Below are 15,801 nucleotides of genomic sequence, written 5' to 3'. Positions count from 1 at the left end.
TGCTACTACACAACCATTGTGGTAGGATACAGAAGTCTTTTTGTTTTTAATGCAGGAAAGGCAGTGTACTACTTTAACCCCTAAATGCCAAGATGCCTTACTAGCTGTGGTTAAACATGTACACTTACATGATTCAGAAGATACTGAACAATTATTTCATGGCCAGAAGCGGCTGCTTCCATCAAAGGAGTAAATCCATAAGTCGGTTCCCTGTAACACACAGGCTAAAGTTAAAGGTCACCATAAAGAATGAACAAAAAACATCTGCCTTCTCCCATATCCAAAGACATAATCAAAAGTGATCTCCCATCCTCCTCTTAACTCTTATAGTATTCTCTTACGTATTTACCATATTCATTCACACATTATAAAGATCTGTTTCACCTAGATTATAAACTCATTGAGGGCAGGGGGCTATTTCTTATTAATCTTTTTATCTCTCTTGGCACAAGTACTTCAGCACTTACACATGTTTGCAGATTTGAAAGACAAATAACTTCATTATCCCACATTATCTAATATGAAAAATACATTCCCTTTTACAAATATTAAATTCATTATTTTTATTTCCATCAGCTTCCCTTTCTAAAAGGAGATTCTAATACAGCTTCCCATCCTGGTAATTTCAAAGATTACTTCATTGTATTAATAGACCTCAAAACTATATTATGAAGTAGTAATCTTCAAAATGATTTGGTGTAGCTTGACAAATAGATACATGGAACAGACTAGATATGGAAAAACCAGAAATAGATGAACTCAATAACCTAGTGTATGCTAAACCCTCAAACATGAACCCTGGGAGGAAAAAAACTTTCCTATTTGATATGAATTACTGGGTAAACTGGAAAGAAATAAATTCTTAACCAAACAATGGATAGAGATGATTACAAAAACTAAAGTAAAATAGTTTTGATTATATGAAAGTAAAGCTTCTGCACATACAAAATAATACCACTAGAACAAGAAAGAAATTAGGAAAAATATTCACAATAAAATATCTCTGATCAAAGTCTGATATCAAAAATATATAGACAACTAAATGTGCCTGGCACAGTGTAGGCACTTAATAAATGCTCGTTCTCTTTCCCCTCCCTAAGTGAGTGGGATATGAATAAAGACAAAAAGACAGTTATGCTTTCAAGGAGATCACAAGCTAAATGAAGAGAGAACATACAAATAACTTTGTAAAAACAAGATACATACAGGACAAATTGGAGATAACTAACAGAGAAAAGGCATTAGTATTCAAGAACTGGGACACAAAGGACTAATGATGAAGCATGCTATTTTTTACTTTCTTTCATTCTTTTTGAGTCTTCTTGTACAAAACAACTAATGTGGAAATGTTTTGCATGACTGATCTGACTGCTTACCATCTCAGTGAGGGGGGACGGTAAGGAGGGAGGGATAGATTCAAAACTTCAAAAAAAACAATGTTAAAAAATTGTCTTCACATGTAATTGGGGGAATTTATATATGTATATATGTGTGTGTGTATGTGTACACACACACACACACACACACACACACACACACGCACAGAGCTATTTAAAGGAGAATTGGGAAAGGCCTCTTGTAGAAGGCAGGATTTTAGCTAGGACTTGAAAGAAACTAGGGAAGCAAAGATGAGGACGGAGAGAATTCTACACACACGAGGGATAGCCAGTAAAAATATTCTGAAGAGGTAGAAATCACTAAATCATGAAAAATAAAGAGAAATGAAGCAACTCTCAGGTTTTGCCTCACACCCAGCAATTTGGCAAAGATGACAAAATATGGAAACAGTCAATATTATAAAGGTTATAGAAAGTCAGGCATAGTACAAACTACAGGTGGAGCTGTGAATTCAGTTAACAAGTATTTATTAAGTATTTACTATGTGCCAGGTACTGCACTAAGGGCAAAAAGAAAGACAGTCCCTTTCTTCAGGGAGCTCACATTCTACTGGAAGGACAAAACAGTTGAATAGCAAGCTAAGGAGTTTAAGGAGAGAAGGGACATAGTGGTGAAGTCTGGAGAGTCAGAAGCACAGCCAGGAAAGGAATGAAGGATGGCTGGCCTGGGCCCTTCCTCAAAATGGTTGTCTCAGAAGAATTCACCAATGGAATATGGGGGCTGTAAGGACAGATTATTTGAAAAAAATGATTAAGAAATTAAGAGATTGCACTGCTTGGCATATACCAAAAGGTCAATGACAAAAAGAAAAGCCTCATATACAACAAAATATTTATAGAAATTTTTTTTGTAATAGCAAATTTTGGAAGCAGAGTAGATACTGTATATTGAAGAATGACGAAACAAGCTGTGGTACACAAATGAAATGAATTACTGTTCTGTATGATACGGAATACGATAAATACAAAGAAACATGGAAAAGACTTCTATGAATTGATTTGAAATGAAGTAAGCAGAACTGAGAAAACAACATAATGACTCTAACTACATAAAGGTAAAGAACAGTAATAAAACAATCAAACCTGAATGCTGTGGAATCATAATGATCAAGCCTGGGCTCAAAGATATGAGAAGGCACCTTCCCCATGTCTTTGCAGAGGTGTGGAACAATATAAATAATGGCAAACTACTTCTCTGCGTTGTTTATTTCTGCTGAATTGTTTGTTTTTGCCCTCTTTTTTTATTCTTTGTTATATGAAGAGTTCTCAGGAAAGGGGAGGAAGAAGACTACATTGGAAAATGCAGGATGTAAAAACCAGAGGTATCAATAAAATGTACTTCATAAAATAATTTTTCCGCATTCCCTCACATTAAAATTAAGTGAAAAAGATTTAAATAAGCATCAATGATGCATTTGGTCCTGTCCTTGGGTTTCTGCTTTATGTTTAATAATGTCTTTCCTGACACCAACTTCTCACCCTCTAGTCCATCCTGCTGACAGCTGTCAGATAACCTCTAAAGAGCAATCTGAGGATTACTGTTCTTGTCTAAAAAAAAAAAATTCACTGGCTCCCTACTGTGTAGAGAGAGCTGTCTCCTTCCAACACTCACCTGAAATGCCCTCCCTCTTCCTCTCAGTGTGAATCCTACCTATCCTTAAAGCACCATCATCTTAAGTCCTGTACTTTCCACGAACCCTCCCCCGATAATTCCAGGTTAACAGTTCTTTTGCCCTTTCTTGACCATCTATAACACTATTTATAGTAAAATATATTGTCTGGACAATGCGTTCTAGCATTTGATCACATTCAATTTGTTTTGTCAACCAGACTTGATGATAAGCCAATTACAGGCAAAAACTATGTTGGATATTTCTTTTGCATCCCCTGATATGCCCATTTCGTGCCCTTTTCTAGGTGCTCAATAAATACAACTGGAAGTTACTCTTTACGAAACATCTATTTTAACTTTTATTGGCATTTGGGGATAGAATTCCCGGAAACGGTTTGTTTTCTTATGGTTAGAAGGAACAGAAGCAATTCTTATGGTCACTCAATACTTTGAAAGAAAAATAAAGAACTCTCTGTTGATCTTACTTTACCTTAAGTTGGCATTAGCTCCATTATCCAAAAGAAACTTGACCATCTGCTGGTGCCCAGCACTGGTGCAGTGGAAGAGCGCAGTCCAGCCATGAATGTCTTTCATTTCTAACTCTGCACCTTGCTTCGAAAAAAATGAATAATGATAATTATAGCAACAGGTGTTGGTCAGTGGTGCTTCATAATGAGATAATTTAGAAATGAGTATATATAATAATCCACTGAATGGTTCAATTCTGTGCTAATGGCTAGAGTCCCTCTAGATCCCATTAAGAGTTCTGAATGCACATCTTAGCTCACCTGGAGAAGAAAGTAGGCAATGCTCTCATTTCCACAACTGGAGGCTAGCATCAAGGGTGTCTGGCCTTCGGGGGTTGGAACATTGACCTTTACTCCTGCCTCCAGCAGCAGGTGCACAATGGTATCATGGCCAATATAGGAAGCATACATAAGAGGGGTCCAGCCACCACAGTTCTTCTTATTTAAATCCAACTCTCTCCTAAGCAAACAAAGGAACCCTAAATAGTACCAGCAAAAATGTTCTCTTAACCACTTACTAAAAAAAAACAAAACAATGAGAAGTCAGGAAAGAAAAGACATGGAGAGAACTGTGATATTGAAAATAATTATAGTTTCTTTAAACAATGATTTTTTTCCTATCATTAGATATTTGTTTAGGTTGGTGGCCGAGGAAATGTTTCCTAATTGTTTTAAAATCAAAACAGAAGTTCCTACATTCCTCGGCATCTGGTTGACAAAATCCACATATGATTTCACACTTACATTTTCCCAAGCCTTTTGTTCTACGGCCAGTATTTCTTTCACAGAATCAAAGAATCTGAGAGTTGGAAGGGATCTCAGCAGCCTTCTAGTCTAACTCATATACAAAATGAATCTTCACTATGACACATTAACTTTCATAATGCTAAGTGTTGACCCTTGCTCTCTACCTTTTCTTCTGAATCAGAAAACTACCATCCTCAGAGGAAGAACACAAGGGCAAGAAAATGAGCTATCCCCATTGATCTGACATCTTCCTTTTTCTGTTTGCTCCTTCCTGCTCCCAAGAAGCCCCCATTCCTAACCCAGCATTCCAGCCACCTTCAGCCAATTCAGTAAAAGAACAACACATTTTTTTCCCTCTGAGTTCTCTCACCATTTTGTTTTCTGCGACTCAGTCCATAGTACATGGCATTGGGACTCTGGTCAGTAACAACAAACAAGGCAAAAAAGTTAAATTTTAAATTTAAAAGATGTGCCTCAGGTCAACAGTCTAAATTTCAGCCCGTGTGGCAACACGTAGGGGGTTTGGGAAAGCAGGATCCAACTAGAAAGATGATTTTTTTGGCCAAGTTTAAGACTGAAAAGTCTATTCTATACTTCAGGGTATAAGAAGACGTCCGATGAAAAGTAGTCTTTTAGAGAGGTGAAAAAAAAACTATGAATAAATAACACTAATGAATATCAAAGCAAAATATCAAGTAATTAGCCAAGAGGCTAAAACAACATATTAAAAGGATTGTAAATTACGACCAAGTTTGATTTATACTGGGAATGCAGGATTCACAGAATGAGACTTTGAGCTGGAAGAGAGCTGGGTTCGGATTTAGCCTCAGATCTACGTGTGATTCTGAGCAAGTCACTTAACCTGCACCTGTTTCATACATGGTATTCATATGGTTTGTACACAAATACATACTCTACAGTCCAGTAACACTGGCCTCCTTATACTTCTTCTCACAAGACACTCCATTTCCCGATTCTCTACATTTTCATTGGCTGTCCGCCATGCTCAGAATTCTCTATTCTGCCTCCTGGCTTCCTTCAAGTCTCAGACTCTCCTGATTCCCCTCAATGCTAGTACCTTCCCTTTGTCGATTATCTCCATTTTATCCTTTATATATCTTGTTTGTAAATAGCTGTTTGCCTGTTTGCATTCCTTTCCTATTATACTGTGATCACCTCGATCGGGACTATCTTTTTGCCTTTCTTTGTATCCCCAGTGTTAGTGCCTGACACATAAAAGGCACCTATTAAATGGTTGTTGATGTGATTTGACACCAGATAAAATGAGCATTTTCATGTACATAGTAAAACTGAAAAAGGTGATTTTACATAAAACTGAAAATCTCCATTATGTACAACTAGCTTTTCTTTTTAAGTATTTAATAAATTCAAAGTGTAATTTTCAAAGCAGTCCCTACTTATCTGTGGTCCTTCTGGCCTAGTTATGCCTTTAGCAGAATTAGATGGTTAGACCAATCACATTAAGATGCTTTCCTAGAAAAGAGAAAGGAATATATGTGCAAAAATATTTACAGCAGCTCTTTTGGTAGTGGCAAAGAAGTGGAATTGAGGGAATACCTGTCAGTTAGGGAATGGCTGAATAAGCTGTGGTATATGATTGTGATGGAACACTATTGTGCTATAACAAATGACAAGGGGAATGGTTTCAAAAAAACCTAGGAAAATTTCTATGAACTGACAGAAAGTGAAATAAGCAGAACCAGGATTACATTGTACATTTTAATAGCAATATTGTAATGATGATCAACTGTAAAGGACTTAGCTACTCTGATCAATACGGTGATTCATTACAATTACAGAAGACTCTTGATAAAAAATGCTACCCACCTCTAGAGAACTGATGAACTCTGGGTGCAGACCGAAGCATATTTTTTTCACTTTTTATTTCACTTTTAATTTTTCTTACCTTTTGGGGGGGGGGCTACCCAACATGGCTAATATAGAAATGTGTTTTGCAGGATTTCACATATATAATGGGCAGCATATTGCCTACCTTCTCAATGGGTGGGGAGTGAAGAAAGGGAGAGAATTTGGAATTCAAAATTCAAAAAAAGAATGTTAAAAATAAAGATGCTTTCTTGAATAAAATTTCAATTATAAATGACAGTTTGAAGGCCTAGTCCTGGGCAAAACTGTGAAGCACGTGAAGTCTGTCTTTGCTCTTTTCTCACCCTTTCAGGCCCAAACCTCTTCTCTGCTTCCCTTTCAGGAAACTACTCTTTGTCCATTTGGGCAGATCTTTGCTCTCAGCTCCCTCCCTCTGCATCTGCTGCTCTAATTCCTTTGAACTCCCCGCACTTCGTAACTCAGCATCATGCTGCCAACTCAAGCCTTGATTGACTCTACCTCCCTCAGCCTCCTCTTTCCTCTGACTGCAGGGTAGTCTTCCTTTATAGTGGGCAGAAACTGGACTCTCGGGTCTCTTCACTTTGCATCTGCTGCCCTGACTAATTTCAACTCCATGGAATAAGACTCTGGGTACTTTCCGGTGTTCTTCCCTCCCCTTTTCCCTCTCCTACATCCTCTACTGTGCTGTCTCCCTCTTTAGTTTGTAAGTTCCTTGAGGGCAGGGATTGTATTTCTTTTTACTAATTATATCCCCAGCACTCAGTACAGTGCCTGGCACATAGTAAGCACTCAATAACCTCAAGCCAACTTGACCATTCAGCTGAGAGCCAATGTGTTCCAATTCTAAGGGGCTGGTGTGTAAAACTCAAATAAAACTTTGGTTTCATTAGAAACAAAAAAAAAATGGAAATTGTAGCTATTTAGAATGGAACTGAGTTAATTGTATTAAGCTTCCTATGGGTAATTGTATTTTCATTTGTTGTTGTTCGGTCATTTTTTCAGTCACATCCAACTCTTTTGTGACCTCATTTGGGTTTTTCTTGGCAGAGATATGGAGTGGTTTGCCATCTCCTTCTCCAGCTCATTTTACAGATGAGGAAACTGAGGCAAACAGGGGTAAGTGACTTGGCCAGGGTCGCACAGCTAGTAGTTATCTGAGGCCAGATCTGAACTTACAAAGATGAATCTTCCTGACTCTGGGCCCAGGATTTTATTCACTGTACCACCTAGCTGCCCCTTGTATTTTAACAGGGTTAAAGACCAACAGCCAAGTCAGGGTCTAATGGGGAAAATAACATACAAACAATTATGTACAAACAAGACAGACATAGGACAAACTGGAAATAATTTTAAGAGGAAAGGTACTGGCATTAAGACCTTCAAAACCTGAATGAATCAATCCCTGAAGGTAGGAACGTGAAAAACCCAGGAGATACTCCTGCACAAAAAGGTCTGCCTAAGTCCTTTGAATCATAATTGTCATCCTAAAAACTCCAATTTCTATGGTGTTTGAAGGTCTACAAAGTATGTTCAGTAGGTAGTACAAGTATTATTAGCTCCATTTTACAGCTAAGAAATTTGAGGCTCAGAAAGAGGATATGACATGCCCATGGCCACAAAGCTAATAAATTCAAACCCAAGTCATACCAGATAGGCAAGCCACATACACATAAGGTCAGCCCTCATAAAGGAGGAGTATTTCTTAAAAAAAAAACAAAACACTTCCAAAGATTCCAATTCATTTTCCTTTGACAAATTACATATTTACTTGAATAGTTAATAATTTTTTTTAAATGCTGTTTTTCAAGGGGCATTTTGCTGCTTCTTTTAAGGTTTTGCTTCAGTTGCTCAGAAACCAGAAAAAATCATCTACATGGTTGTGGCTGGAATTTTAGAGCAAAAACAGAGGAAATTAAATATATCATATGAAAAAACTGTCACATATATTAAGAAGCAGAATTTTGCAGTTGAGAGAGCCCTGGATTTGGAGTCAGAGGACTCTGATTTGAATTCTAGTCCTTCTGTTCACCATGGGCAAATCATTTCACTTGTTAGGCTTCAATTTTATGAACTGTCAAATGAAAGGACTAGACTAGTTTACAAGGCTCTAAATCTTAGGAAACTTACAAAGGGATTTTAACACATACAAAATTCCATATTTATTATTTCAGAGTGGACTATATTGCTGGCACTGACATTTTCTCACACAATCTCTATTTACACTGGATTGAAACCCATGGTTCCATAATAGTACAATCAATTTTAACCTTGAACTTTGGTGGGGAGGGAGATGGTTAAAAATTTTTGCAAGTCTTAAACAGAACCTACAGAATTACCTAGTCTTGAAAATAAAATACATTTTGAATACTTGAGAATAAAAAACATTTATCGATCCAAAGGTCTTTTTCATTAGTTTTCCCCTCCTATCCTCAATCACTAGGAATAAAACCCACCTTATTTCCTACCTATCTGGCAAAATAATTTACTGCCCATAGGCAAGTGAACATTCATTCACCTAACATGATTACTACACAACTACAATTTGAAAAGTAAGAAGAAACATGGAGTGATAAGAGAAAAATCCAAAAGAATTAACATTTCCTAGTGTGACCTCTTACCGCTGAATACATTCCTTCACCACTTCATACTGCCCAATTGAAGAGGCTGTATGAATATCCAGGGGAACATCCAACTCTTCTCGACAAACTAGATGACCTGGTCCATGCCATATGGATAAACTGCGGTTGAGCAGCTCAGATTCACTGGCTTCATCACTAAGCTCAGACATCTCTATGGTGAAAAAAGAACATATAAAATGCGCTTTCCCCCCCATTCTAAGTAGATTTTAATATCCAAATACTAATTCCCAAAACAGTTTAAATTCACTGTTCTGAGAATGACTGATTTTATTAATTTATTTGTATGTGTGTGTATGTACACAATATGTAAATAAAATCACAGGATGATATGTATTTAATACATATTATTGTTATTATATTTAATATAATATATATCATCCTGTGATTTGATTATCCCCTTCACCCACCTTCTTTCACATGGCTGTCATATCTGTGTACTGAGCCAATATATTCAAGAAAGTTGGCTGTAAAAAAAAATTTCCACATACAGAACTTCATTTTCCCTCCAATTCTCATTTTAAAGACTCACCAACCCAGGCAGACTATGTTTAGTCAGCACAGACAGTATAATCTATTCGAAAGGATTCCCACCCCATCAGTTCTAGATGACTTTTATAACCCCAGGGGGTTATCCCTGCACTCCAATGGAGGAGATTTGGATTCTACAATACTGAAAAGACAGACATTTGAAACTACCATAACCACAATTCTTTTAGCTAAGTATGTGCTATATCTGTCCTTATTTCATCAATTTCAAAAAATATAAATTAAATTAAATAGATCATTAAAAAGAAATATCTATGTGGTATCTTTGGAGAAAATCTTTTCCAAAAGTCAGAAAAAGATCATCTCCCATCACATTTCACAAGGTATCCACATGATGAACCACATCACTGAATGCTTCTCACAATCACTGATTCACGAACTAAAGTGTGCCCCAAAATGAATCTACTCAGTATTTGAAGCAAATGAACTATGTCACTGAGCACTGTATTTAGTATCCAAATACATTAGGAATCGAAATTTATTAAATTAGCAAATAAGAAAGCCTTGCGAATTACCAGTTACTCTCTGGGAATTTATATAGCAGAATTACAAGGATTAGCTTTTTAAAACAGGCAAGCTTTGAAAAAACAAAACCTGACAGGAGCTAGAAGCTCTAGGAATTTTGTGCTTGGTCAACTGTTCTCCACAGTACTATTACTGGATAGCTAGTTATCCAAGACTAACATTTCCAAAAGGTCCCAAGTGAGCCATATCAACCTCCAAGATTTGTACTGGTTAACTTTAAGATCTCCGTAACTAGAATATAACTTGTGATTCTATGAAGGTTGGATGATACTTGTATTTTGGGGGTCACTGAATTTAACAATCCCTAGGATAGACATGAACCTGTAGCTCCTTCAACTAGGCTACAAAGCGCATTTTATTCCATTGTCTAAATCATAGAATCACAGAACTTTTGAGCTAAAAGGTGGGCAGAGATAATCAAGTTTAACCTATTCACTTCACAAAGGACAACACTGAGATCCACAGAAATGGAAGTGACTTGCCAAGGTTCCCACAGTTCCTATTTAGAAAATGGAAACACCTATAACTCAGCTAGCCTAACAGATCCTGGTTGGATATTCAAGTCAACAAACATTTAATAAGAATCTACTATGTAGAAAAAAAAACTGGGTTAGATGCTGGAAATACAAAAATGAAAAAACAATAATCCCTACCTTCATAAGTCTTAGGATCTAAATTGTGCTACACATATTTAATGGGGTAAGACCAAAGAACAGATATAGAAAAAGTACTATGAAAAACATGAAGATGGAAAAATCACTTGAAGAGGCCACACGATGCAACGAAAAAAGACTGGATTCAGTTCCATACCAATCAAACTATCAAAAAATCATTTCATAGAGCTAGAAAAATAATAACAAAATTCATCTCGAAGAATAAAAGGTTCAGAATATCAAGGAATTAGTTAAAAGAAATGCAAGAAAAGGTGGCCTAGCCATACCAGATCTTAAATTGGATTATAAAGCAGCAATAGTCAAAACTAGTTGGTACTGGCTAAGAAACGGAGTGATAGATCAGTGTAATAGGTTAGGTACATAAGACATAGTAGTCAATGACTGTAATAATCTACTGCTTGATAAATCCAAAGATTCCATCTGCTGGGATAAGAACTCACTATTTGACAAAAACTGCTGGGAAAACTGGAAAACAGTATGGCAGAAACTAGGTATAGATCAACATCTCACACTCTATACCAAGATAAAATCAAAATGGGTACACGATTTAGATATAAAGACTCATACTATAAACAAACTGGGAGAGCAAGGAAATTTACCTGTCAGATTTATGGCAAATGGAAGACTTTATGACTAAAGAAGAGATAGAGAACATTATCACATGCAAAATGGATAATTTCGATTACATTAAACTGTAACGTTTTTGCACAAACAAAGCCAATGCAACCAAGATTAGAAGGGAAGCAGAAAAATGGGAAAGAATTTTTATAACCAGTATCTCTGATAAAGACCTCATTTCTAAAATAGTGAACTGAGTCAAATTTGTAAGAATACAAGTCATTCCCCAATTGATAAATGATCAAAGGATATGAACAGGCAGTTTTCAGAAGAAGAAATTAAAGCTATTTATAGTCATATGAAAAATTCTCTAAAGCACTATTGATTAGAGAAATGCAATCAAAACAACTCTGAGGTACTACATCACATTTATCAAATTGGCTAACATGACAAAACAGGAAAATGATAAATGTTGGAGAAGATGTGGGAAAATTGGAACACTAATGCACTGTTGGTGGAGTGGTGAACTGATGATCCAACCATTCTGGAGAGCAATTTGGAACTATGCCCAAAGGGCTATAAAACTGTGAATAGCCTTTGATTCAGCATTTCTTCTAGGTCTGTATCCCAAAGAGATCATACAAATAGGAAAAGGACCCACATGTACAAAAATATTTATAGCACTCTTTTTGTGGTGGCCAAGAATTGGAAATTGAGGGGATGTCCATCAATTGTGGAATGGCTGAACAAATTATGGTATATGAATGTAACGGAATACTATTGTTCCATAAGAAATGATGAGCAGGCAGACCAGAAAACCTGGAAAAATTTACACGAACTGATGCAGAGTGAAGTGAACAGAACCAGGAAAACATTTTACACAGCAACAGCAACACTGTGTGCAATAATTAACTTCGATAGACTTATATCTGCTTAGCAATGCAAGGATCTAAGACAACTCCAAAAGATTCATGATGGAAAATGCTATCCATATCCAGAAAAAGAACTATGGAGTCTAAATGCAGATCGAAACATACTATTTGCTCTCCCTCTTTTTATTTGTTTTTTTGTTTCTTCTTTCTCATGGTTTCTCCCATTGGTTGTAATTCTTCTTTACAATATGACTAATGTGAAAATATGTTTAACATGAATGTGTATGTATATATTATATATACTATATATGTATATATATGTATAGCCCATATCAGATTGGGTGGGGGAGGGGAGGGATGGGAAGAAAATTTGGAACTCAACTTAAAAAGGTTAAAAATTCCTGGATTAAAAAGTAACAATTGACATTTATCTAGTACTTTACAGTTCTGTAATAAATAAAATCAATACCTAGCATTTCTATGGCAATTAAAGATTTGCAAAGAACTTTCAAATATCTCATTTTATCCTCACAAGAATCCTGGGAAGTAGTTGCTATTATTATCACCACTTTACAGATAAGGAAACTGAGGCAGGTGCCTTGCAGCATAACACTTTACATATACTATTTCATTAAATCCTCATAATAACAGCTATTAATACCTAAGTAGTGAAGGGGATACGGAGCTGGACTTGAAATTGGGAAGACCTGAGTTTCGATCCGCCTTAGCTGTGTGTCCCGGGGCAAGTCGCTCAACTTCTGTTTGCCTCAGTTTCCTCACCTGTTAAATAGGGATATTGCCAGCATTACCTCCCAGCGTTCTTTTAAGAATAAAGTGGCATAACCCGCCCAAAGGGCTACGCAAACCTTAAGGCTATCGCTTTTATCCCCATTCTAAAGATGAGGAAACTGAGGCTGAGAGAGATCAAGGGGCTTTCTCAGGGTCATGCAGCTAGAAGGTGTAAGAGCAAAGTCCAGTGCCGTCCACTCCGCCGGACCTCCTCCATTGATCCCTGAGGTCCCTTCCAGCACTGAGCGTCGAAGACAGCTCCACTTCATTCCCGCCTCCTGCCGAGTGGGCTCAGCATTCAGGCCCCAGCAGCCGATCTGGGCACAGGCAGGCAGGTGCCCCCGCCCCCAGGTGGTACCTGCGTTGGGGACTCATGAGCCTCGAGACCTCCGTCGGGCCGGGGCCACATCCAACGACAACGGTCCTTCCCCAGCTCCGGCAGCCCGTGACGAAAAGGCCCCCACGCTGTGGACTCAGGAAACGACGAGGAAACGGGCCCGCGGGTCACCTAACGCCCACATGCCCCGACGCTCCCTTCCCAGCCTGGCACATCCACGGGGCGGGCCCCCAACCTTGCCTTCCGCGACCGGTGGCTCCGCCCGGGCCCAAGGAAAGAGGCACAAGTCCCCGGCTCCACGCCTCGAAGAGAGTCCAACTCACAGACAGCCGACCTAACGCCCGGAACCCACACCCAGGGTCCCACACCGGAAGTGATTGGAGGGACGCAGGGGACGCTGGGATTCTTAGTTTCCCCTTTCGCCTTCTTGGATCCTTGAGACTGAAATTTCAAGTCTCGGACCCGTCCGAAAGACCCGTGCCTATCTCGGTCGTTGACGTGCCCGTTAACCAATGAAAAGTGAGAAAATGCTAAGCCCCGCCTACTAGACCGGTTCCAAGTGGACCGATTGTGTTTGGAGACTGGGCGGGACCCTGACGGTCTTAGAAGGAGAACGGAATAAACGAGAGGAAAAAGACGCTAACTGAAGGAAAACGAAAGGAGTTGGCAGAAGCAAAATAATTTCATTGTTCAGCCTTGGCTCGGAGGCAAGGGACGCGCCTTTGATAATGTATTCTTTTTCGGATTTTGGTCTATGCTATACACCCCTGACCGGACCGCAGTAAGAAGTTGGAGTAACAAACGCGAAGTAAGTTGAGGGAATCCCAGTTTCACTTGCAGGGACAGGTGTTTCACGCTTAGGAGAACAGGCAGAAAGAGAAGGATGGATGGAAAAGTGTGAGGAAAGAGCAAGCGGCCTTCCGTTCCCCCAAATATAAAGGAAGAAAGAACTACTTGGGAAGGAGGTTTAGCGTCTGGTTGCCATGGTAACAGCCGGCTTTGTGCTCACGTGGTAGTGAGTTGAAGTAAGCAACTACTCCTCAACAGCAGACTCAAAAACAATCACTTCATCGATGCTGTTTTTTCATTGTCAGGAGTCAGATCTAGCCTAGCTCTGTAACTAGAACTCCGTAGGGCTGTGCCCAACTCACTGCCAATTCATTCAGCAACGTTTATTATTGCCTGCGTGGCACTAGGCTGGTTGCTTGACCAAGGGCAGACGGCCCAGCTGCCTGCACGTTTGATCTCTCAATGCCTAGTTTTCTTTTCTGTAAATAATAAATTAGCTCGGAGAATGTCTCACAGGGTTGTTTAAAGGGTGAGATTATATGTGCGAAAATACCACAAGAAAGTAAAGAGTGGTATGCAAATGTAAACATCCGTTAAATTACTGGTTTTTTATTATTATTACTGCATTGGTAGGAGTTTCCACACCACAAGTTCCTTACGCCCATGCTATCACAGACTATACAGGGTGTCCCCAAAGTCATTGCAGTTTAAACCTTAAATATCTTTTCAATAGCCAAAGCAGCTTAAAATTACACTAAAACTTTTGGAACGCCCTTAATATATATATATATAGAGAGAGAGAGAGACATTTTTATTCCTACAACTCACGATAAGACTGTTGTAAACAATTGTTTGATTAGTCTGCGTACTATATTACAATAATCTTTTTGAGTCTGAAGGCAGGGACCTGGACCAGGTGGTGTCTCTAGTGCCTTTTTCCATTGCTACAATTCTGTGAAAAGCGGTGATTTCGCAGATCTAGAAATATTGCCTTCTGAGATATACCCACAAGAAATATCTCAGATTCTTAGAATGTTAGCAAACGTGATAGAACCCCAGTTTCATAGCCTCATGGAATGTTAGAGCTAGAGATCATCTGATCTTGTAGATTATCTGGCCCAATTCTCTCATTTTATAGGTAAGCAACTAAGCCCCAGAGAAGTGAATTGAATTTTTTCTTGTAGTGTCCAATAAGAAATAAAGAAGAGCCCCAGTTCTTTATATCCAACTAGTATATGTGAGTTCAATTCTATGCGTTTTTATGTCCCTGACATTGTGTTAGTCTTTGTGCTCTAGTAATATATAGTATTGATTTGAGGGTTTTTAAAGAAATTTAAGGGTGAGCCAGCCATGCTGATACACATCCCCACTTCTGGGGAAGTTAAGGTTGGTAGCTCTCTAGAGTTGAGAGTTCTGAGCTGCAGTGGGCTAAGCCTATCAGATGTCCTCACTAAGTTTGGCATTAATATGATAAGCCCAAGAGATCAAGTTGCCTAAGGAGGGGTAAACTGGCCCAGGTTGGAAAAGGAGCAAGTCTGAGTTCTGGTGCTAATCAGTAATCTGGCACCAATCAGATTGAATTGTAACCCCTGCTCTTCCAGCCTATGACAAGAAAAGGAGATAAAAGAAATTCAAGGAAATCATGCCATGATCGGCTAAAATGATGTAATTTGTTACTATAAATAGCCATTATGCGAAAGGACCGTCAGATTTACAGTGTGATGTTATCCCCCCAACCCATTTGCCCTCATCTTTGTAAGACTTCACTCTTGTATTACCTGTTGGACTTCTCTATCTGGATATCCCATAAGCACCTAAAATGGAACTCCTTATTCCCCACCCAACTGACAACCAGCCCTCTTCCTAATTTCTCTGTTTCTCTACTACCATTGTTCCAGTCACCCAGATTTACTACCTCAG

At 38.5% G+C, this 15,801-nt stretch overlaps 2 protein-coding genes across 8 annotated transcripts in view; one reads left to right on the top strand and one right to left on the bottom strand.

The window, feature by feature from the left end:
- The window catches only part of ANKS3 (ankyrin repeat and sterile alpha motif domain containing 3), a 39,731-nt gene extending 26,183 nt beyond the window's left edge, over positions 1-13,548 (bottom strand). The window contains exons 1-6 of one of the 7 annotated variants that reach the window (XM_036737385.1): positions 13,114-13,445; positions 12,628-12,746; positions 8,771-8,942; positions 3,798-3,996; positions 3,500-3,621; positions 129-210 (exon numbers count right to left, since the gene is read on the bottom strand). In XM_036737385.1, coding sequence (XP_036593280.1) covers positions 129-210; positions 3,500-3,621; positions 3,798-3,996; positions 8,771-8,940 — 573 coding nt within the window. In that variant the 5' untranslated portion in view covers positions 8,941-8,942; positions 12,628-12,746; positions 13,114-13,445. Of the gene's footprint in view, positions 1-128; positions 211-3,499; positions 3,622-3,797; positions 3,997-4,280; positions 4,419-4,447; positions 4,596-4,653; positions 4,677-8,770; positions 8,943-12,627; positions 12,747-13,113 lie in introns of those variants that run through there. The other 6 variants (XM_036737384.1, XM_036737386.1, XM_036737388.1 and 3 more) reach the window with 6 other exon arrangements.
- A 293-nt stretch (positions 13,549-13,841) lies between these two features.
- The window catches only part of C9H16orf71 (chromosome 9 C16orf71 homolog), a 36,503-nt gene continuing 34,543 nt past the window's right edge, over positions 13,842-15,801 (top strand). Inside the window, exon 1 of the mRNA XM_036737383.1 lies at positions 13,842-13,900. The gene's annotated coding sequence lies outside the window, so the exon portion shown is untranslated. The remainder of the gene's footprint in view (positions 13,901-15,801) is intronic.

Source organism: Trichosurus vulpecula, chromosome 9 (genome assembly GCF_011100635.1).
Source record: "Trichosurus vulpecula isolate mTriVul1 chromosome 9, mTriVul1.pri, whole genome shotgun sequence".
Taxonomy (NCBI): domain Eukaryota; kingdom Metazoa; phylum Chordata; class Mammalia; order Diprotodontia; family Phalangeridae; genus Trichosurus; species Trichosurus vulpecula.
The sequence above is the reverse complement of the archived record's forward strand: the minus strand, read 5'-3'. Positions and strand labels throughout refer to the sequence as shown.